Below are 21,562 nucleotides of genomic sequence, written 5' to 3' on the forward strand. Positions count from 1 at the left end.
GCGTATTCCCAACCACTGTGCCACCAGGGAAGTCCCACCAGATTAGCATTTGCTGTGAATCTGCCTGGGGCAGAACCCAGATGGATGAGTTTCCAAAGCTCTGGCCTTTCTAGCCAAGCCTGATGTTCAACAGTAGAATGGAAGTAGTGAGCACCTATTCTGGTCACGTTCTTCCCGGGTCCTGCCCTCTGGGCTGCGCTTGGACGCTCAGCTAACCTCTCTGTCTCTTTCTCTTTGTCTGTCTGTGTCTGTCTGTCTCCCCCTCTCTCTGCCTCTCTTTGTGGAGGGAGGTTTCTCCCTCTTCTCTTTCAGCCTCTGGGTGTGTGTCCCTCTGACTCTGGCCTTTGCCTCCTCTCTGTCATTCATCTTTTCTCTCCGTGCCTCTGTCCCCCTCCCTGTGCCTATCGTGGTCTCTCCGCAGGACCCTCCAGTGGACATGGGTGGGGCCCTGGGGCCGGCCCTGCTGCTCACCTCACTCCTCGGTGCCTGGGCAGGGCTGGGCCTGGGTCAGGGCGAGCAGGCTGTGACGGTGGCCGTGGTGTTTGGCAGCTCGGGGCCACCGCAGGCCCAGGCCCGTACCCGCCTCACCCCCCAGAGCTTCCTGGACCTGCCCATGGAGATCCAGCCACTCACCGTGCGTGTCAACAACACCAACCCCAGCAGTCTTCTCACCCAGATCTGCGGGCTCCTGGGCACTGCCCGAGTCCACGGCATCGTCTTTGAGGACAACGTGGACACCGAGGCCGTGGCCCAGATCCTCGACTTCATCTCCTTCCAGACCCACGTGCCTATCCTCAGCATCAGTGGGGGCTCTGCTGTGGTCCTCACCCCCAAGGTGCCCATTCAAAGTCATGTCCCTACACCCCATGAGCCTGGAGCCAGGCTGGGGCTGGGGGAGAGGGGCTGAGTCTGGGCCAGGGAGACACTTAGGTCCTGGGAAACTGGGATTGGGTGGGCCCAGCAAGGGGGTGAGGGCTGAGGGAGGCATGGGTGAGGGAGGAGAAGGCTGTGGGAATGATGTTCCTATGTTCTAGAAGATAAACTTTCTGAGCTGCTTTCACATGTGTGTCTGGATGAGGGATGGGCAGGTACCAAACCCACCTCTAGTTCTGGGGCAGCCCTTGCCCACCTTCTCCCTGTTTTTCTGGGCTTCCGTGGTCAGGCTCCAGACCCAGAAGTGCAGGGCCAGGGTGGGTGTGGGATCTGATGTAGCTGGCCTGCAGCGGAGAGCATCCAAGGGCAGGTCATGCCCTTGCTGTCCTGTGGGGAGAAAGTTCTAAACACACATTCACCAGCAATCACAGCTGGGATCCTAGTCCTGAAGGAAAAAGACAGGATGCCCCGAGGGAGTCCAGTAGGACCCCTTCTGGGTCTGGGGTTGGTCAGAGAAGGTCTCCTAAGAAATGACACCTAAGCCGAGACCTGGAGGATGAGGGGGGGTTGACAAGGTATGTGTGTGGGGTGGACTGGGGGAGAGTGTTCCAGGCGGAGGGAGCAGGTGGTGTGAACACCCAGAGGTGAGAAGGAGCACAGAGTGTCTGAGGAACAGACAGGAGCCTGGAGAGGGAGGTGAGGTCCCAACCACACGGGAGGACATTCAGGTTTTACTCAAAGTAAGTGAGGAGCTGAAGAAGGTGTTGAGGGGAGACTGATCTGATTTGCCTTTCTTTTATGATTATATTTTTATTATGGGGAATTTTGAGCATACGTAAAAGTAGAAGAGTATAATGACCCCATGTAGCCCCTATCCATCCCAGGCCAACCCTGCCTCAGCCTTACCCCCACCCACTTCTCCTCTTCTGTTTTTTTGTTTTTTGTTTTTTTTTTGCGGTACGCGGGCCTCTCACTGCTGTGGCCTCTCCCGTTGTGGAGCACAGGCTCCGGACGCGCAGGCTCAGCGGCCATGGCTCACGAGCCCAGCCGCTTCGCGGCATGTGGGATCTTCCCGGACCGGGGCACGAACCCGTGTGCCCTGCATCGGCAGGCGGACTCTCAACCACTGCGCCACCAGGGAAGCCCATCTCTCTCTTTTTTCCTTGCAAATTTGTTTGTTGAAGGAACTGGGTTACTTGTCCTGTAGAGTTTTCTCGGAGTTGCTTTTTTAAAAGATTGGGACAGTCGCAGTGTGGCGAAATCTTGGAGGGGCTGCAGTGGCAGCAGGGAACCCACAGCTAGGAGAGGCTTGCGCTAGCCCAGGCTCGATCTTGCAGTGTCCTGGGCGTTTGTGGTGGCAGAGGCAGTAGAGAGGAAGGACATTCTCATCCCCAGGGCTCCATAGAGGATGGTGCTTTCCCAGTTACCTGTGGGCCTGACATTAGCTCTCAGCACGGTGGTTCTCCACCCTCACAGTGCTTTAGAAAAATGCAGACACCCAGTGTACCATTTCTAAGATTCCCATTCAGTTGGTCTGGACTAGTGGGCTCAAGAGTCACCTAAAGAGCTTGTTGAAATACAGATTCCCGGGCGCCATCCTCAGGGATTCTGATCCAGCAGGTGAGCACTGCGCCCGAGAATTTGCATTTCCTACAAGCTCCCAGCTGACGCTGCTGCTGCTGGTTTGCGGTCCAGCCTTGGTCAGGCACGAATATTTAAAAAATCTCTCCAGGGCATTCTAATGGGCGGCAGGGGCTGGGAACCACGTGCGGGGCGGGCGGGAGGGAGGTTATCGCGAGACTAGGGCTCCCGGGACATCCAGCACCTTCCGACGCAAGGGTGTGTGGGGGTTGCCGGAAGGAGTGGAAGTTGGGGCGGGGCGGGACTCGGCTCGCCCTACCCTCCGCTCAGGCCCCACCCCACCCCCTAGGAGCCGGGCTCCGCCTTCCTGCAGCTAGGCGTGTCCCTGGAGCAGCAGCTGCAGGTGCTGTTCAAGGTGCTGGAGGAGTACGACTGGAGCGCGTTCGCCGTGATCACCAGCCTGCACCCGGGCCACGCCCTCTTCCTCGAGATCGTGCGCGCCGTCGCCGACGCCAGCTACGTGGGCTGGCGGCTGCTGGACGTGCTCACGCTGGAGCTGGACCCCGGCGGGACGCGCGCCCACACCCAGCGCCTGCTGCGCCAGCTCGACGCCCCGGTGCTGGTGGCCTACTGCTCGCGCGAGGAGGCCGAGGTGCTCTTTGCCGAGGCGGCCCAGGCTGGCCTGGTGGGGCCCGGGCACGTGTGGCTGGTGCCCAACCTGGCGCTGGGCAGCACCGACGCGCCCCCCGCCGCCTTCCCCGTGGGCCTCATCAGCGTCGTCACCGAGAGCTGGCGCCTCAGCTTGCGCCAGAAAGTCCGCGACGGCGTGGCCATCCTGGCCCTCGGCGCCCACGGCTACCGGCGCCAGCACGGCGCCCTGCCTGCCCCGGCTGAGGAGTGCCGCGGCCACCCTGGGCCTGTCAGCCCTGCCCGGAAGGCCTTCTACAGGTGGGCACCTGCCCAGGGCATAGGATGGCCACGGGTGGCCGTGAGTTTGGGCTCACTGGTCACACCTCCCACTAGGTGTGTGCCTGGGGCCAAGTGACCTCACCTCTCTGGGCCATTGTTTCTTCATCTGAGAAAAGAGCTGGGTGTGAGGGTGTGGTGAGGATCTCGGGGGTCAACACAGGGAAACAGAACAATAATTACACAAATGCTACCTGCTGCTGGCGGTGATGCGGCAGAAGGTGGGGGAGGGCACATCTGGTCCTGGTCGGGGCTAAGGGGACCCTGGCTTCTCCCCCCTCGCAGGCACCTACTGAATGTCACCTGGGAGGGCCGGGACTTCTCCTTCAGCCCTGGTGGGTACCTGGTCCAGCCCACCATGGTGGTGATCGCCCTCAACCGGCACCGCCTCTGGGAGATGGTGAGAAGGGGGTGAGCCCAGGGGCCCTCGGTACCCTTTCATTTTATCCCCCCTCTTGTCCCACAGCTGAGCAGAGAGGCCCTTCTGTCCCTCATCCAGCCCCTCATCCTTCAGGTCTCAGCGGAAACATTTCCACTGAGAAGCCTTCCAGGTCCCCCAGGGGGTCTGAGGCAGGCCTGCTCCGGGCTCCCACAACACCCTTCACTGTAGAACTTATCAAGCACTCTTATTACACAGTCCTGCCCCTGGAGGAGTAACCCACAGCTGTGCTGGCTAGACGGACACGTAAACAAATAGAGTTTGGGGAGGTCAGTGCTTAAGAAAAAATGTTTGCAAAGCATTATGGGAATCGAGAGGAGGGGCAGAAATTAGTTCTGTCTTCAAAGGAGGAAACTGGGGAAGGCTTCACAGAAGTTGGGACATTTGGGCTGGGCTATGGATGGTTGAGTAGGAGCCCATCGGGAAGGGATAGTACCCTGGTATTGACTGAGGGGAAGGAGGGTTTAGTTTTTTGGTTTGGGTTTGGTTTTGGTTTTGGTTTTTGCCATGCCACGCAGCTTGTGGGATCTTAGTTCCCTGACCAGGGATTGAACCAGGGCCCATGGCAGTGAAAGCGCCGAGTCTTAACCACTGGACTGCCAGGGAATTCCCCTGGAGCATTTTTAAGTGATGCGTTTGGAGGTGTGGGGACTGGGGAAGAAGGGTAGGGTGATGGAGATAAATTGGACCTGTGAAGGGCCTTGAGTGCTGGGCTAAGGACTTTATGTGAAGCTTGGGGGAATGAGTGCGGTGTGACAGGCTCAGGTCTGGGCTTTAGGAAGAGGCCGTGAGTCAGCAGCAGTGTGGAGGCTGGCCTGGAAAGTGCAGGGACCAGAAGCCGGGGAGGCTGCAGGGAGCCCTCCCCTCGCCTAGCCCCTTGCCCCGACGCTCCTGTTCTCCAGATGCTCCCGCCCCAGGCCCTGCTTCGTCCTGCCCCAAGTGACCTTAGGTGTGGTGGGGGGATTCTTGGTCCTGGCAGGCCTCGCCCAGAGGCCCCACCTATAGTGTGGGCTTAGTGGGGCTGAAGGTCCCGGGCTGAGGCCGGTCACCCTCTGCAGGTGGGGCGCTGGGACCATGGTGTCCTCCACATGAAGTACCCGGTATGGCCTCGCTACAGTGCCTCCCTGCAGCCCGTGGTGGACAGCCGGCACCTGACGGTGGCCACGCTGGAAGAGCGACCCTTTGTCATCGTGGAGAGCCCCGACCCTGGCACAGGCGGCTGCGTGCCCAACACTGTGCCCTGCCGCCGGCATGGCAACCACACCTTCAGGTCCGCGAGAACACCCGGGAGGCCCGGTGTGAGCCGTGTGCCGCCGTGCGATGGCGGGCGTTGTGTGTGTCTTATGCTTGGGCATAGGGGTGGGCGTCCACCCGCCAGGCTGGGAGGAGCCGCTGGCTCTGACCCCTGCTGGTCTCTTGGTGGCAGCAGTGGTGACACGGCCCCCTACACCAAGCTTTGCTGTAAGGGCTTCTGCATCGACATCCTCAAGAAGCTGGCCAAGGTGGTCAAGTTCTCCTACAACCTGTACCTGGTGACCAACGGCAAGCATGGCAAGAGGGTGCGCGGCGTGTGGAACGGCATGATCGGGGAGGTAGGCCCGCCCCCAGGCCACCTGCGCCCGCCCACCTGCCCGCCTGCTGCCCTGGGCCCCGTCCATCCGTCAGCCACGCCCCGATGTTCCTTAGGTGTTTCCTCCTGTTCTGGGGATCAGTCAGGGTGGGACCCAGGCCCAGCTCCTAAGGGTCTCCAAACTGGCAGGGGCACTGTGCTGGCACCAATGATGACCCCTGGGGTCAGTACTGAAAGTGGAGCTCTGAGGACCCAAGTGGGAACAACTGACTCAGCTGGTGGGTGCTGGCTGCGGGGCTGGGAGGGGAGCGGGGGAGTCCTCCAGCCTGCGGGAGCCCCTCCTCTGATCTGGGCCTGACCCCCAGGTGTACTACAAGCGGGCAGACATGGCCATCGGCTCCCTCACCATCAATGAGGAGCGCTCCGAGATCGTGGACTTCTCTGTGCCCTTTGTGGAGACGGGCATCAGCGTGATGGTGGCTCGCAGCAACGGCACCGTCTCCCCCTCGGCCTTCCTGGGTGCGGCTCGGGGTGGGCAGGGATAGCGCAGAGGGGCCCACGAAGTGGATGTGTGGAGCATGGGTGGAGATGGGGAGCTTGGGGTGGACCCCAGAGGGCAGCACTGCAGCCTTGGGTCCTTGGAGGTTAGCCAGAGGCCTGAGCTACAATAGGTGGGTAGACGGAGAGGGAAGAGGTGACGTCCAGGTTCAGTCCTGAGCCCAGGTGCTCGGTAAGGGCGGGGTAAAATGTGGTGCCCTCATGAGGGACAGGAAAACCAGGAAGGCAGGCTGACTTCAGGAGGTGCCTGGTGGGCTGGGACATTGTTTTTTGTTTCATTTTTTGGCCTCATGGCTTGTGGGATCTTAGTTCCCTGACCAGGGATTGAACCCGCACCCTCAGCAGTGAAAGCACAGAGTCCTAACTGCTGGACCGCCAGGGAACTCCTGGGCTGGGACATTGGGACAAAGGGAGAAGATTCACGGGGGGTTGGAGGAGCCAAGCCGGAGCATGGGAAGCCAGGCTAGTTTCTGACTTGATTAGGAATTCAGCATTTCTTGGGCAGCTCCCTTGTGCCAGGTCCCATGCTAGGTGCTGGGATCCGGCCATAGTCCTGGCCTTCCCAGAGCACGCAGTCAGAAGCTCAGGTGGGACTTGCGGTGTGGGATGGTTCAAAGAGCCCTGAGGACAGGTGAGCCTCTTGACCAGGAGCAGAAGAGGGAATCCCAGGTCTGCCTCTTCCTGCTGTGTGACCTTGGGCAAGTCACTGAACCTCTCTGACCAGGGTTCCTCAGCCACAGGGAAGGCAACAAACTCCACTTCGTAGGATGGGCATTGTATCAAAGGAGCAAATGCTTTGGGCAGTAATGACTTCTCACTCAGGGAGACTGAAATGATTTTGTCAGAAACCTCAGGTCGGTCTCCCCAGCCCCTCAGGCCTCGGTTTCTGTGTCAGTAGGATGAGGGGTAAGACTTGGCTTCAGAGCTCTGATTCCAAGCAGCTCACCCATGCTGGGCCCGGGGGGTGTCGGGGGGTGGAGTTCCAGACCCAGGAGCGTGGGCAGAGGTGCTGGCGGCAAGGAAGGAGAGGAGGAAAGCAGAGGGAATTCCCTGAGCTTGCTCCTGGGGCTTTGAGGGGCCACCCTCAGGGATTTGGCGAAAGGAAGTGGGGGGAAGAGGGAGAATGAGAGCCAGGGGAGATGTGGAATCAAAGGGAGGTCTCCTAGGGTGGGTGGTGGGTGATGGGACCCTGGCCCAGGGCAGATGGAGGAGAGAGACCAAGAATGCTGGGGAGCCTGACCTCCCTGGGGGATGGCGTCTCTCCTGGGGCTCCACTGCTCTGAGAGTCAGAAACCCCTCGGCTCAGTCCACGGGGCTGATGACCACATGGGCCCACCTGTCTGCACCCAGAACTCCTGAGCTGTTGGGGGGACACACAGCGCCGATGCCTCTGAACCTCCTGCCTCTGTTCCCAGAGCCCTACAGCCCTGCCGTGTGGGTGATGATGTTTGTCATGTGCCTCACCGTGGTGGCCATCACCGTCTTCATGTTTGAGTACTTCAGCCCCGTCAGCTACAACCAGAACCTCACCAGCGGCAAGAGTCAGCTTCCCCCTGGGCCTGGGAGCAGGGGCAGGGCTGGAACTTCCAGGAGGGGTGGGTTCAGGGCCAGAGGGGCCTTTCAGAGAATGCCCCGTGGGGGAGGTTCCTGGCCTTCGGACAATATGCAGGGGGCCAATCAGATGCATGAGAGAGAGAGAGAGAAGCAAGGTGAGTTGACGTGCCCTGGGGTGGGGACGGCCAGGGATGGGGTCTCCACCCAGGACAGAGCAGAGACAGGAGCTGTGGAGTGGGGTGGGCTGAACCTGACCCACTCTGTCCCGGGCAAGAGGAGCACCAGTGTCCTCCCTTTCACCCCCAGAGTCTGGGGGCCCGTCCTTCACCATCGGCAAGTCTGTGTGGCTGCTCTGGGCACTGGTCTTCAACAACTCGGTGCCCATCGAGAACCCCCGGGGCACCACCAGCAAGATCATGGTCCTGGTCTGGGCTTTCTTCGCCGTCATCTTCCTCGCCAGCTACACTGCCAACTTGGCCGCCTTCATGATCCAGGAGCAGTACATCGACACTGTGTCTGGCCTCAGTGACAAGAAGGTTCTGGAGCCCCAGAGGGTGCTGTTGGAGGGTTGTGGGGGATGCTGCAGCCAGGGGCAGGCGTTGGGTGGGACACAGGACAGTTAGAATCAGTGGAATTTGAACTGGAGGCGGGAGCAGGCAGAAGCGGGGGAGCCTGGGGAGGAGGGGGCTGGGGACGGGGACAGGGGGAGATGGCTCAGGTCCACTGACTAAGTGGCCTTGAGTAAGTCTCTCCCTGTCCCGGCCTCAGTTTCCTTGTTTGTAAAACACCGGCGTGGGCTGGACAGTCTCTAAGACCATGCTGCGCTCGCTATTCAAGTCCAGACTAGGGGGATGGGGTCGGGGCCGGGGGCGCCTGGAGGGTTGGAGGAGGGGTTATGAATGGTGGCTGCCCTCTGCGTGCAGTTCCAGCGGCCTCAGGATCAGTACCCGCCCTTCCGCTTCGGCACCGTGCCCAACGGTAGCACGGAGCGGAACATCCGCAGCAACTACCGCGACATGCACACCCACATGGTCAAGTTCAACCAGCGCTCAGTGGAGGATGCGCTTAGCAGCCTCAAGATGGGGTGGGTCCGCAGTCCTGCACCCACCCTCTGACTGTCTCTACCCACGTGTCTCCTCGAGAGACCCAAGGTGGGATGGTGAGACTGGGTTGCCATGTAGGAACCCCGGGGAGGGGGTGAGGAGGTCTTGGGGCAGAGTGAAGCTTGAGGACGCCCACCAGAGCCCAGAGACGCAGCTGTGGTATTGACCAAGGTTCAGCCTTGCCCTCAGGTGTTGGTTGTGACCTTCTTAGGATCTTAAGGGGCCTGGAGGGCAGAGAGGGTGTGTCCTCTGGGAGCAGAGTGTCCCCTGGCCTCTCTGAGGAGGAGGGTAGGTGGGGTTCCGAAGCTGTGGGAGGGGGCTTCTCTGCACCAGGACCCCAGAGATCTAGAGAAGGCTCTGCCCATCCATCCCTCCTGGGTGGTGGTCAGTGGGCTCACGTGGCCCAGACCCCTGTCAGGCCCCAGGTTTGGTGCCCTGAACTCCACTTGATCCCTGGCCTGAGGGCTCAGCCTGTCCCCAGGAAGCTGGATGCCTTCATCTATGACGCTGCTGTCCTCAACTACATGGCGGGCAAGGACGAGGGCTGCAAGCTGGTCACCATTGGCTCTGGCAAGGTCTTTGCCACCACTGGCTATGGCATCGCCATGCAGAAGGACTCCCACTGGAAGCGGGCCATAGACCTGGCGCTCCTGCAGTTCCTGGGGGACGGTGGGTGCAGCCGCTGATGGGGGCTGGGGTGGGTCCCGGGTGGGCCACAGAGCCCGTGGTCGGGACAGCTGCCCGATGGCTGGTCAACATCTCCACCACTGTCCTCTGAGTGCCCAGGGCCCGTGGGCACGGAGAGAGGTCTCTGGGGGTGAGAGGTGGGTGCAGTGGCTGGGTGGGGGGTATTAGGAGCAGCTGGATGGAGACGTGGGGAGGGACTGGTTTGCCGGGAGGGAGCAGGAAATAGCTGGGGAGCCCTTGCAGGATGGGAAGACAGGAAGGAGCTTAGGCCACACAGTGGAGGTTTGGGGGCATCAGGACTCCTTTACTGTTCCCAAGACCCCTCCCCTCCATTGCATCTTGAGATGACCTGGGGTAGCGCCAACAGTCTGCCTAATCCCAGAGCCAGAACCCAGGTTTGCCTTGGTATCCCGGGGGCTCACATGTGTGAGCGGCCCGGCTGGGCTGCCCCAACACCCAGAGAGAGCTTTGAATTTAGAGTCCCAACCCTATTAGATAAATAACTGTCTGGTTTTCCATCAGTGCCATAGAATAATGCGAGTGATAACAATGAAGGTGCTTGCAGCCCCCTTGGGGGCCTAGGCCTTTTGGCTCTGTGTGCCCAGCTCCATGCCTGGCACGTAGGTGATCAATAAGTGTTTGATGAATAAATGAATGATAAAATTTATGCAGTCAACAAGCCTTTGCTGGGCATGTGGAGTGTGGGCTTGTGGGAGGTGGGCATGTCAGAGGCTGGCATTCCCCCCCCCAGCTCCCACTCTGCTCTCCTTCCTTCCTGCTCATTGACACCCCCTCCCCCCTCCCCCCTCCCCCCCTGCCGGGCTGGATCCCTGTGTGGTCCTACAGGGGGGTGGTACCCTGGCCCCAGACCCCTCCTCACTCCAGGCTTGGGTGAGCACTGGAAGGGTCCTTCCTGAGCCAGGTGTGCCTCGCCCCCACCAGGGGAGACCCAGAAGCTGGAGCGGCTGTGGCTCTCGGGGATCTGCCAGAATGAGAAGAACGAGGTGGTGAGCAGCAAGCTGGACATCGACAACATGGCCGGCGTCTTCTACATGCTGCTCGTGGCCATGGGGCTGGCCCTGCTGGTCTTCGCCTGGGAGCACCTGGTCTACCGGAAGCTGCGCCACTCGGTGCCCAACGCGTCCCGGCTGGACTTCCTGCTGGCCTTCAGCAGGGTGGGTGCCCACTCCACCCTAGGCAGGCCCCAGCTTTAGGGGCAGCAACCCAGCTAAGTCAGAGCTGGCCATGGCCCCATTTACAGATGTAAAAACTGAGGTCTGGAGAGGTGGCATGGCCTGCCAGCATCACACAGCAGGTGAGAAGCAGAGCCCTTTTCCAACAGGCAGGGCAGGACTTTGGAGCCGGGCTGACCGGGGTTCGAGTCCTCACTGCCATTTACAAGCTGTGTGACTTTAGGAGAAGGAGTTACCCTCTTGGTGCCTCAGAGAGCTCCACTGTAAGCTCTCCCAGCAGCACACAGTAGGAGCTTAACAAATGTTAGTTATGTCCTGGGACCTAGAGACGCCTGGGCTGATGCTTCCCACCTGGGCGTGGGGCGTGGGGCGTGGGGCGTGGGGCGGTCCCGGAAGGGCGGGCGCCGCTCACGGCGCGTCGGTCTCCTGCCTCCCGCCCAGGGCATCTACAGCTGCTTTAGCGGGGTGCAGAGCCTGGCCAGCCCAGCGCGGCCGCCCAGCCCGGACCTCACCGCCGGCTCGGCCCAGGTCAGCGTGCTCAAGATGCTGCAGGCGGCGCGCGACATGGTGACCACGGCGGGCGTGAGCAGCTCCCTGGACCGCGCCACGCGCACCATCGAGAGCTGGGGCGGCGGCCGCCGTGCGCCCCCGCCGCCCGCCTGCCCCAGTCCGCGGCCGCCCACCCCCGGCCCGCCCCGCGAGCCGAGCCCCACGGGCTGCGGGTCGCCGGGCGGGGGCCGCACCGCGCTGGGGCGTAGGGCCCCGCAGCCCCCGGGCCGCCCCCCGACGCCCGGGTCCTCCCTACCCGACGTCTCCCGGGTGTCTGGCCGGCCGGCCTGGGAGGCGCGGTGGCTGCCGCTGGCCGGGCGCGGCAGGCGGCACCTCTCGGCCTCCGAACGGCGCGCGCTCCCGCAGCGCCCTCAGTCGCCCGAGCGCTTTCACTACAGCTCCTTCCCTCGAGCCAACCGGTCAGGGTGCCCCTTCCTTCCGCTCTTCCCGGAGCCCCCCGAGCCCGAGGACCTGCCGCTGCTTGGGCCGGAGCAGCTGGCCCGGCGGGAGGCTCTCCTGCGCGCGGCCTGGGCCCGAGGTTCGCGCCCGCGCCACGCTTCCCTGCCCAGCTCAGTGACCGAGGCCTTCGCCTGGCCCAGCTCGGAGCCCTCCCGGTGTGCCCGCCCGGCCTGCGGGCGCTGGACGCAGGCGCAGTCGATGCGGCTGCCGTCCTACCGGGAGGCCTGCCAGGAGGGGGTGTGGGCAGGGCCCCCACCCTGGCCGCACGGACAGCACGCCTGCCTCCACGCCCATGCCCACCTGCCGCTTTGCTGGGGGGCTGTCTGCCCTCACCTCCCACCCTGTGCCAGCCACGGCCCCTGGCTTTCTGGGGCTTGGGGGCCTCCGGGGCACAGGGGCAGGACTCGGGGGCTGAGCACAGAATACAGGGACACTGGGGGGCTGGAAGAGCTCAGCAGGGTGGCCTGTGGGATGCACGGCTTCCCCCGACCTTGCACCTGGAGGCGGATCTCCAGCCTGGAATCAGAAGTGTGAGGTGTCAGCTATTCTGGTTGTTGTTCAGCTGGATTCTCCGCCTGGCACTGCCAGCGTTAGGGGGTAGGTGGGCTCGGGCTTTTCTGGCTTCTGCCATGAAATCCTGGCCATGGGAACCCAGTGACAGATGATGTCTTCCATGGTCAGCTCAGCGACCTCAGCAGCCTCAGGTCCTGGTGTGGGCTGGGCTTTTGCTATCTTCTTATGCAAATCCCTTCCCACCTGGCATGGAGTCACAGGGAGCAGTGGGGTCTCCCTGCCCTGCTGTGAGCCAGTCCCGGGTCATGGCTTCTGGGGGCTTGGTGTGGGAGCATGGAGGCTGGAGCTCGGTGTTGGGGCAGGGCGGTCCTGCTCCTGGCTCCAGCTGGCTGGAGTTTCTTCTCCTCAGAGTGCTGGGACATTAAACAAACCTTTTACAGCCCACTGGTCCTGGCTGCCTCATTCTGCATCCCTGGAGGGGGCACACCAGAGCTGGTAGGCAACAGGAGCATCATGGGAGTATCCCAGATGGGGTGTCTGCCTAGAGCAGGTGGGCAGCTCCCTTTGTGGAGCATCCGGGAGGTAAGGCTGAGAGAGGGCTCCAGGCAGCAGAAGCCACTTGGTATTCAGTGCCAGCTCCTGCCCGCCCTGGTGCCAAATGAGACAAATGTGCTCAGCACGGGGGCTCTGGTGGTGATGGATGGAGCTCATCCTTCAATCTCCTCGTAAAGAAGGGCCCATGCCAGGGGCTCTGGGGGTTCTGCCCTGCCAGGGGCCCCCATGGGAGCCTGACAATGTTATGGTGGAAATGGCGGAGGGAGGTCTGTTGTGGGGAACCTGCTGGGCTCTCCTGGGCCCTGGCCAGCTGTGTTCGCCCCGTGGTGGCTGTGCAGGGCTCGGACTGCCTGCTGGCTCTGGAAGCCTGGCATGGGTGGCTTCCGGGGTCAGGCACGGCTCAGCCTTGGGAGGGAAAGACCTCCAGGTCAGAGAATCTGTCCCACATCTCAGTTCTCTGTCCTCCCTCTGGGGCTCTCAGCCCCATCTCCTTCCTCTGTCACATGTCACTGGCTGTGAACCATCTAAAACGATGGCTCTAGCTTACCAATTTCAGTGCTTTCACTTCTGTGACTACATTTAGCCCCACAATGACTAAAGCAGGCCAGCGCTCCTTCCATCCGTTCTGCAAACACGGTGAGCATAGTTGGTGCCGTTAGAGCCTTTTCTGACTGTGAGCCTGTGAAGTCCAAGGCCTTGTTGTCCCCGGCAATTTGGGTGAAGCAGGGCAGAAACTTAACTCCATGTAGTAGGGAGGGGGCTGGGGAGGGCAGTGCTGGATGCCAGTACCACATGCGGCCACGGCCCAGTGCCCTTACCCACACGGCTCCTTGCTGGCTCCCAGGAGGCTGGGTCCCCTCTCCAGTCTCCAAATATTCCACTGCTGGGGCTGGAGCCATGAAAACTGGAAGTTTTTTTGTTTGGTTTTAGGGGCGAGAGCCGCTGAAATGGTAGAGTGGTGGAAATTGCCAGTACCCCTCTGTTCCTGGCCGGAGGGCCTGACAACCACAAGAATGTGTGCCCCCCGAGCCCATTATAGTCATTTCACATTCTCTGCCCCATGGATTTTCACGGATCCAGGTCCAGGATCGGGGTGGGGGCTCAAAAACAGGCTGTGAGTGTGAGTCTAGGGCGGTGCTAGAGGCCAGTGCCGCGGAAGGGAGCTTGACCTTGGTTGCAGCCACTGGAGGTGAGAGGGTTAACCGCTGGCCCCCAGCCCCTGGACCTGAGCTCCCTGGGTCAGGGTCTGCGCGCAGCGCCGGCTGGAAGGCTGCAGCAGGTGACGCCTGGAGGAGTTGCGAGGTCCAGGCTGCTCTCTGCTCACTCTCCAAGATCATTACTAACCAAGAACTGGAAAGATAATTAAGAACCACATGTGGAGCTGAGACTGCTGCCGACTGGCTCTAAGGAGGGGCCGGGCTCCTGGCCGCCTTGCTCCTTCTCTAGGAATGTATTCTGAGGAGAAGCGAGTCCCATGGGGAGTGGGGGCAGGAAGGATGCCTCCTGCCCCTCTGCGGGAGGACCGAGGAAGGGTCCTGCATTATCAAGGGGAGGACAGAAAGCCTGGCAGGGGAGGAGGGAGCCGGCTGTGTGGGAGAGTGAAGCCACAGATGTCAGTCATCACACACAAGGGTGTGACAGCGTAGCACAGCCAGCTGAACCCAGACACCAGACACCCAAATGCTGTTTTTTTTTGTTTTTTTGGTGGGACACAGGGAGAGGCCTTTGGTCACATCTCAGCAGTAGAAATTCCTACTATCTTCCCCCGTTTCCTCCTGCTGCTGCCATCGCTGTGTTTCTTCCTCTGTCTTTACTGAGTGGCTCATATGGTCCACACCACCTCTTTCCTGGGGCCCGTGTGTGGGGAGGGGGCACGATGCCCTCACTTACGATACTTGAGCTTCAGTCTTGGCTCCAAAACTCCCCAGCCTGGCCTGAGTCTGGCTCTGTGATGGGGGAAGGCTGTCCTTCAGTTTCCTGGGGGAGTTGGGGAACCAGAGACCACCCCCTCCCCAAAGCCCTAAAGAATTCAAGTCCATTTCCCGCTTCTGAATTGTGGCAGGCAGTTGCTAACAAGAAGCCACTTGACTCATCAGGAGGCTATGAAACCAGTTAGGTGCCTGAGGACCCAAACCAGGGTCTTCAACGAGTCTAGAGGTATGCGGTACACGTGCAGTGTGGCTGGCAAGGGACAAGGGAGCTGGGCATCAGTACCTAAGAGCTTTATGGAACACTTCTGTGTCAGGTACTCAGGACTTTAGCCCCATACGGATCAGTGATGCAGGTCCTATCCTCCCCATGTTACAAAGGACAGGAGGAGAAAGCACGGGGTTTGCTGCCTGCAAGTGGCAGGTCCGACTTCTCGGTCTACGCTCTTAACCCGCAAGTTATGCCACCAAGGTCCACGTGGAAAGTGCCCAGCACTGTGCCCGCACACACCAGGCACTAGTAGATGTCACTTTCCCCTTTCTCCAGTCGACACCATGAGCCCCAGGCCCCGGGGAGAAGGGATCGTGAAGCTCCCTCCTGCAGCTCTGCATCCTGGTTGCACAAGAGCCAGGTGTCAGCCCTGATCAGGGATCCGGTCCCTAGACAGGCATGGCCTCAGCCTTCGTTGGCTCAGTGTCACACACACAACAGGCTCTTCCCCTGGGCTGGTTCCCCATGAGGTAGGGGCAGCCCCTGCTCTCCCCCCACTCTGACTTTAGCCTCTGCCCATTGCTGAGGCCGCTCCTGGCCCCCATCTGGCGGGAACAGGTGTGTGTCTGAGGGCCTGGCGAGGTGCCCGCTGCCCACCTCCCACCGCTCGGCAGTGCCTCCCGGCCTGTCACCCGCCATCTGTCCCATCCATAAGCCCGCAGTCATCTCTCTGGCCTCAGGTGAGGGAACAGCCAGGAGCCGCTGGCGCGATGGCACAAGGCTCCAGTGCCTCGGCAGGGAACGAGACAGAGAAGGCTGCCTCCCACCTTGACCTGGCCTGCCCTCGGGGCCAGTCTGGGGCAGTGCGGGTGAATGGCGTCGGGTAGAGCCTGCTGAGTTTATGTTCTCCTCCACAGCAACACTTGTACCTGGGCCAGGTTGGGCTGGCATCCTCTTCTGGCTTCCCCACCACAGACCACGGGGCCCATCGGTAGAACGGAAACCATGACCCAACTGGCCCACCTCTGCAAGCTGATGTAAAAACTCACAGGCGAATGTGCTGCGTGGGCAAGGTGAACAAGCATCACCTGGGAACGTCTAGCTGTCAGGGTCCCCGCGCCCCCTCCCCCAGGCCATCAGCAGTAGGGAGGAAGCTGACCCCATCTGACCTCTAGCACGACAGACAGCAGGCAAACACCAAGGAGCAAAGGAACCCAGAGACGTGGTCACCTCCGGCCAGTTCCTTCCAGGACTGTGGTTGCCCGGCTCGGAGGTGGAGGGGAATGCAGCCATCCGGCTCCACTGCTGTGTGGCTCCAGACTGCCACATAAATCAAACTGGCTTTACCATGCTAGTAAATTTGTGTCCAAAATTTGGATTGGAGCCTGAGGCGGCGGGATGATTTAATTTGCTTTGTCCTTAAGCAAGAGGGAATGTAATTGGAGAAGGGTAAGTACAGATGTTTTAATTTTCAGCAAACAGCCCGGCAGCTTCCGGCGGGCCGGTGCCACAGGGGGCGGGGCCTCGTGGAGGGCCCCGGCCCCGCCCATCCCGCAAGGCCTCCTGGGAATCAGTCACGATGGCAAATGGGGAAGAGGCGTCCTTCTTTCACGAGGATGGAAAATAACAATACGCCGGATGGGCTGTGAGAACTGAAGATGTGCAGCAAAAGAGACAGAAGATCACGGCCGATTATGACACGGGACTCTCACAGGCCAGGGCTGCCAGGGGGCCATAGGGGAGGGCTGGGGCCGCCTGCAGACTCCCCATGTTCTTGCAAATCCCATGTCCCCCTGCCTTGAGGCCACCGTGGGCCCCAGGAGACCTGGCGTCCTCGCTCTGTCCAAAGTTCGATGACGGTGAGATGCAGGGGGGAGGCTGCAAGGGGTTCCCTGGAGAGCTGAGCAAGGCACTGAAATCAACGGAGGGAGGGGGAAGGGCCGAGACCCCACCCCAGAGGCTGCTCCTGGTCCAGCTGCTCTGGGCTCCAGGACAAGTGGGATTAGGCCCAGGGCGGGGGCCACACGAGGGAGGGTCAGGAGGAGCCCCCAGGCCCTGAAGCAGAAGGCACATTGAAAATGCAGAGTTCTTTAGGGTCCCCTGTGTCTCCGAGGAAGGCTGGCCCAGCAGGTGCATGCATGTTGTTGGGGGGGGGGAGGGGAGTACGTGGAGCTGGTGAGGTGCCCGGGAACCTGGCCCTCCTTCCATGGGAATGGTGGCCGGGGCCCCGTCTCACCCCACAGCGCCCACGGGACATGGAGAGTGTGAACGCTGAGCACCCACAGCTCGGCTCCAAAGGGAGCCACCGTTAGTGTTGGAGCGGGGGCAGGGCCGAGGCACTCCCACAGCTGCGCTTTATTCAGACTGAAATGTAAATGGTTAGGGTTTTGCTAGAGTCTGTGTGTGCGTTTCTAAGGGTTTTTTCTGTAAGGTAAGAGTTTCTGCTCCATGTGCTAGGGGGGGGTGGGCAGGCCCGACCTCTCTCACAGGGTGGGAACCACGGGCTCCATGCCCGGGGCGCTCCCAGGCCACTGTGGTGACAGCTGGGGGTAGCTCCCCTCTGGTGGCCCTTGTACGCTGCTCCCCCACCTCCCCCCGCAGGAAGCCTGAGGCTCCCTTTCAGGGGTTGAGAGCTCTGGGCTTTAAACCCCGTGTGTGGGCTGCTGTGCCCGTGTGGAAAGGCTGCTCCCACCCACTGCTCCGGAGTCATCACGGGCTCCGGAGCCCAGGACAGGAGCTGGCACCCACAGCAGGGCCCTTCCAGCTCTGGTCTGGGGACCCTGGTGCCAATTAGCACTTACGGCCCTTGTCGTCAGCTGGCCAGGCACTCCCCTAGGAGAGGCACTCGGCACCTCCAGGCCGGGTGGGAAGGTGAGCCCTGCCAGGCCCAGTGGAGAGGAGGGGTAGGGCCTGGGGTTGCCCTAATGGAGATTTCCCAGACAAGGATGCGGGAGGGACTGGGAGAGCGGGGTAAGGGGTGGGGGGACACGTGCCTGGCATAAAGAGTGGCAGTGCCAGCACTGCGTCTCCACCCTTCCGGGGGAAGAGCGCGCCCTGGTGGTGGGGCGTGTGAAAGCAGAGGGCTCCATCCCAGTAACCAGTCCTAGAATCTAGGAGCAGCCGTGTGCCCGGTTGTGAGACTCGGCGGGCTGGGGGCAGCCCCAGCAGGAGGACCTGGGGGAGGGTGACTCCGGCGAGTGAGGCGAGGTGCAGACTGTGCGGAATCCTGGGTGTGGGGGGCCCCCCAGCTGGAGGCGTGGAGGGTACCCTCCAAGAGCCCGGTCCTTGCCTGCCCCATGGAGACCTGGGAGGCGACTAGCTCTTGGCTCTGCCAGCGGGGAGGGTGGGTGGGCCCCACCCCTCTCGTCACCAGACTTGTCCTGCCATCAGAGCTTAGTCTCGCTGAGGACGATGTTGGCGGTGACAAAGAAGAAGCAGGAGAAAGCCCAGAGCAGCACAAAGCCCACCCAGAAGGTGTGGCGGAAAGGGGACCCGTGCTTGTTGACGGTCCCGTAGCCGAAGGCCAGCTGGGTGTCCTTGCGGCAGAGGTACACCAGGAAGGCGGGGATGACGTACTGGATACCCGTGCCTGCGTAGGCCCCCGTGATGCCCACCAGGGACTCCAGGTCATGGGTGCAGAAGGCCACCACCACAGGGGGCAACAGGGTGATGGTGGGGAACACCACGCGGTCCACCACCCAGGGGTACGTGCCCCCCTCTCGATGGAAAAGCGTCTTCCAGTTGTTGCGCAGGGTCACGGCGATGATGGGGAAGTTGGTGCTGATGGTGAAGACGGGGAAGAGGCCCAGGAAGAAGCGCACGGCGGCCAGGCCCACGACATCGCAGCGCGCAAAGTTGAGGGTGTACATGTCCAGGAGGCTGTCACCGCGGAAGCAGAAGATGGCGGTGAAGGAGAGGAGGCCGTAGAAGGCCAGGATCAGCACGTAGTCCAGGAAGACCAGGCGCGTGAGGTGGCGCTTGGAGGAGACGGGGGTGACGAGGGACGGCAGGGAGTGCTGGCACATGAATGAGTAGACACACACGCCGAGCAGGTTCCGGACCCCGGAGAAGTCGGCCAGCGGCGGACGGCCCTCCCCACGCCCATGCCCGATGCGCACCAGGGCCAGCACGATCATGATGGCGAAAGCTGGAAAACAGGAGGGGAGGGAGTCAGCCAGGGAAGGAGGGGCAGCCCTACCTGGGACAGTCTCTGGTCTGGGGGCGCCTGCCCAGGGACCCGAGCCCCATCGAGAAAGAACCATTAAATTCCTGTGGCCGTGGGCTTCCCTGGTGACGCAGTGGTTGAGAGTCCGCCTGCCGATGCAGGGGACACGGGTTTGTGCCCCGGTCTGGGAAGATCCCACATGCCGCAGAGCAGCTTGGCCCGTGAGCCATGGCCGCTGAGCCTGCACGTCCGGAGCCTGTGCTCCACAACGGGAGAGGCCACAGCAGTGAGAGGCCCGCATACCGCAAAAAAAAAAAAAAAAAAAAATTCCTGTGGCCGTGAGGGTCACACTCTGGGGCAGGTCACCAGTGGCCGCTGCTGCCGGGGACATGCCGTGCACGCCCCACGCCAGGTGAGGGAAGGTGTCTGGGGCTGAGGGCTGGGCATGACGGGGGCTGCACGGGGGCATCGGCAGTGGAGCCCCACGCTGTCTTCTCAGAGGAGTGCAGGCTCCTGGCCAGGCGCTTCCCGGCTCCCTTACCGGCCCCAGGGGTCTGGGGGTTGGGGGGCTTCCTGCCAGCTTCCTGACTCTCCTTTGGTTTAAAGAATGTGTGTCTGAGGAGCAGGGGTGGAGGGGTAAGGGGCACAGAGCACTTGGGAGGAGGTGTCCTCCTGGGCCAGGGCATCTGCTAGGGACAGCTAAGGGGCGACAGTGATGAGTGCGGGCAGCCCTGAGCGGAGGCAGGCACTCAGGGGCCGACACCGGGAAGGAAGGTACCTGGGGTCACTCGAGGGAAGAAATGGCACCAAAGCTCAAGGCTGGTGGGAGCTGAGCCCAAGGCTGGAGGCCAAGGGCATGTGGCTCTGTTCTCCTGGGCCTGGTGGCACGGGTAGGAGGCATAGAAGTACAGGGTGTAACTCTGACCTGGGTTTGCTGCAGGAGCGGTAGGGGACCCACGATCTATCTGTTCAGAGCAAACAGAGCTCGAGGCTGGCTGCACCTCTTACAGCGGCCCTCCTGTGGGTCTCAGACCCAGAGCCGGGCTTCCCAGCTCGTGCTCCCAGCAGACAGACATACTTCCAGATCCAGCAGTCTCTCTCTGAGTCTCTGGCTTCTTGCATCTGTTATCCAGATCTCCCAGAACTGCCACCCTTAGCCACTCGGCACACCCAGGGACCACTAGTGTCCCTGTCTCCAGTGTTGGAGTCCATAAACCGCTGCTGTCTCTGTTCAGACCAGACCTGACAGCCCCTCCCGCCTGGGCCCCCATCGCCCAGGTAAAGCCCACGATGACACCTGACATTTCTCGGGGAGTGACGCAGGCGAGCGTGAAGGAACAGTGGCTGAAGAGACTGCCTGCCAGCTGCGCAGCTCCTGCCTGCCAGCCCATGGGAAGCTCAGGGCCCCTCCCGAGAGGCGTCTGTTACTTTTCATCAGAGCTGCTGACACTGCTGGGGACAGGATCGGGGGAGGGGAGCCAGGGAACAGGCCTGTGAAAATGGCCAATAAAGACGAGGATTTGTTTCTGATGCTCTCATCCGACTCTGGCCCTGCCGCTCCTGATTCCGAGGGCCCCACGACTGAGGGGGCATCACAAATCCCAACAGCTCTGGTCAGTCAAGGGGCAAGCGGTGACCCAGTCCCTCCCTTGAGGTCTCAGTCCAGGAGCTGCCTCTGGCTGAACCCTCTCGGGGCTGGGACAGGACACCCTGTGAGGGCCTCCCTCTTTCCTTGGGGACACCCAGGACCCTGGCAGTCTGGCTCGTCACATTTCTCAGGGTGGGTGCAGGAGGGGTGTGCGGGCCAGAGATCTGTGTGGCAGAACCGCACCCAGGAAGTGCACTGGGGCAGGATGTGAGGGGAGCACCCAGGGGAGAGGGTGGACGGGTGGAGGCGGAGTCTCCCGTGTGCCAGGGAGTCTGTCCTGGGCCGGAAAGGGTTATGAAGCAGAGCTGAGCGGGTGGGCCGCCTGCTGATTAAGCTGTTCACGAGGCTGCAGCTGATACTTCTGCCAGCAGAGGTGGGCCACCAGGGTCGGGGCAAAGTGGGCAGCTGCTGTAAGACAAGAGCTCAATCCTGTCGTCCCACTAGCGGAGTGTCCCCTGGTGACCCGGTGCTACTCCTGGCCCAGGCCGAGGCCAGCACGGACTGGCGAAGAGGCAAGTGGGGAAATCCTCTGTCTATTGCTCGGCCACGGGGCCCTGGGTCTGGTGGGCATGGAGGAGGCAGGGAGAAGTTGGCTGTTGGGATGTGAGCTCATCGCTGCTCCCTGCAGCTGGAATGCTGGCTGGTGCTTCTCTGCTCATCTTCCTCTTCAGCCCTACATCTCCAAGAGGCTGTAAGAAACTGGCAGAAACTGGCTCGCTGACTTCAAGGTGAGCTGTCTGGACAGCCCTGACTGGCGGCTCTGACCTTGAGGGGTCCTGGCACCAGGGCCGCCCGGCCCTGCCCTCTGGACCACACTCCCCTGCTCCCGGCCCTTCCCTCCCCTCATTGCCGGGGAAGCAGAGTTCAACAGCCATCTCCTAGATTGATCGTCCCGTCCCTGGGAGATAGCTGCTCCAAAAACTCATTAGGTCTGATAATAAATCAAGATGAAATGAGGATGACAGGTTGTGAGCAACAAACGCGGCCAGGAAGTTCAGCGGAGAGCAGGG

At 61.6% G+C, this 21,562-nt stretch overlaps 2 protein-coding genes across 3 annotated transcripts in view; one reads left to right on the plus strand and one right to left on the minus strand.

The window, feature by feature from the left end:
• Positions 1 to 421: 421 nt before the first annotated feature.
• GRIN2C (glutamate ionotropic receptor NMDA type subunit 2C) lies at positions 422 to 12,066 on the plus strand (the record flags this gene model as incomplete). The annotated part of the gene is made up of 12 exons (XM_082603814.1): positions 422 to 835; positions 2,804 to 3,402; positions 3,706 to 3,820; positions 4,918 to 5,129; positions 5,286 to 5,451; positions 5,795 to 5,948; positions 7,403 to 7,528; positions 7,848 to 8,077; positions 8,465 to 8,625; positions 9,126 to 9,313; positions 10,274 to 10,506; positions 10,966 to 12,066. The coding sequence occupies exons 1-12, from the start codon at positions 437 to 439 to the stop codon at positions 12,064 to 12,066; spliced, it is 3,684 nt and encodes a 1,227-aa protein (XP_082459940.1). The 5' UTR covers positions 422 to 436.
• Positions 12,067 to 16,111: 4,045 nt separating this feature from the next.
• TMEM104 (transmembrane protein 104) overlaps positions 16,112 to 21,562 on the minus strand; it is a 56,745-nt gene continuing 51,294 nt past the window's right edge. For both annotated transcript variants that reach the window (XM_082604887.1, XM_082604886.1), the window contains exon 10: positions 16,112 to 18,886. In XM_082604887.1, coding sequence (XP_082461013.1) covers positions 18,126 to 18,886 — 761 coding nt within the window. In that variant the 3' untranslated portion in view covers positions 16,112 to 18,125. The remainder of the gene's footprint in view (positions 18,887 to 21,562) is intronic.

Source organism: Mesoplodon mirus (genome assembly GCF_964341445.2).
Source record: "Mesoplodon mirus genome assembly, chromosome: 18".
NCBI classification, from domain to species: Eukaryota; Metazoa; Chordata; class Mammalia; order Artiodactyla; family Ziphiidae; genus Mesoplodon; species Mesoplodon mirus.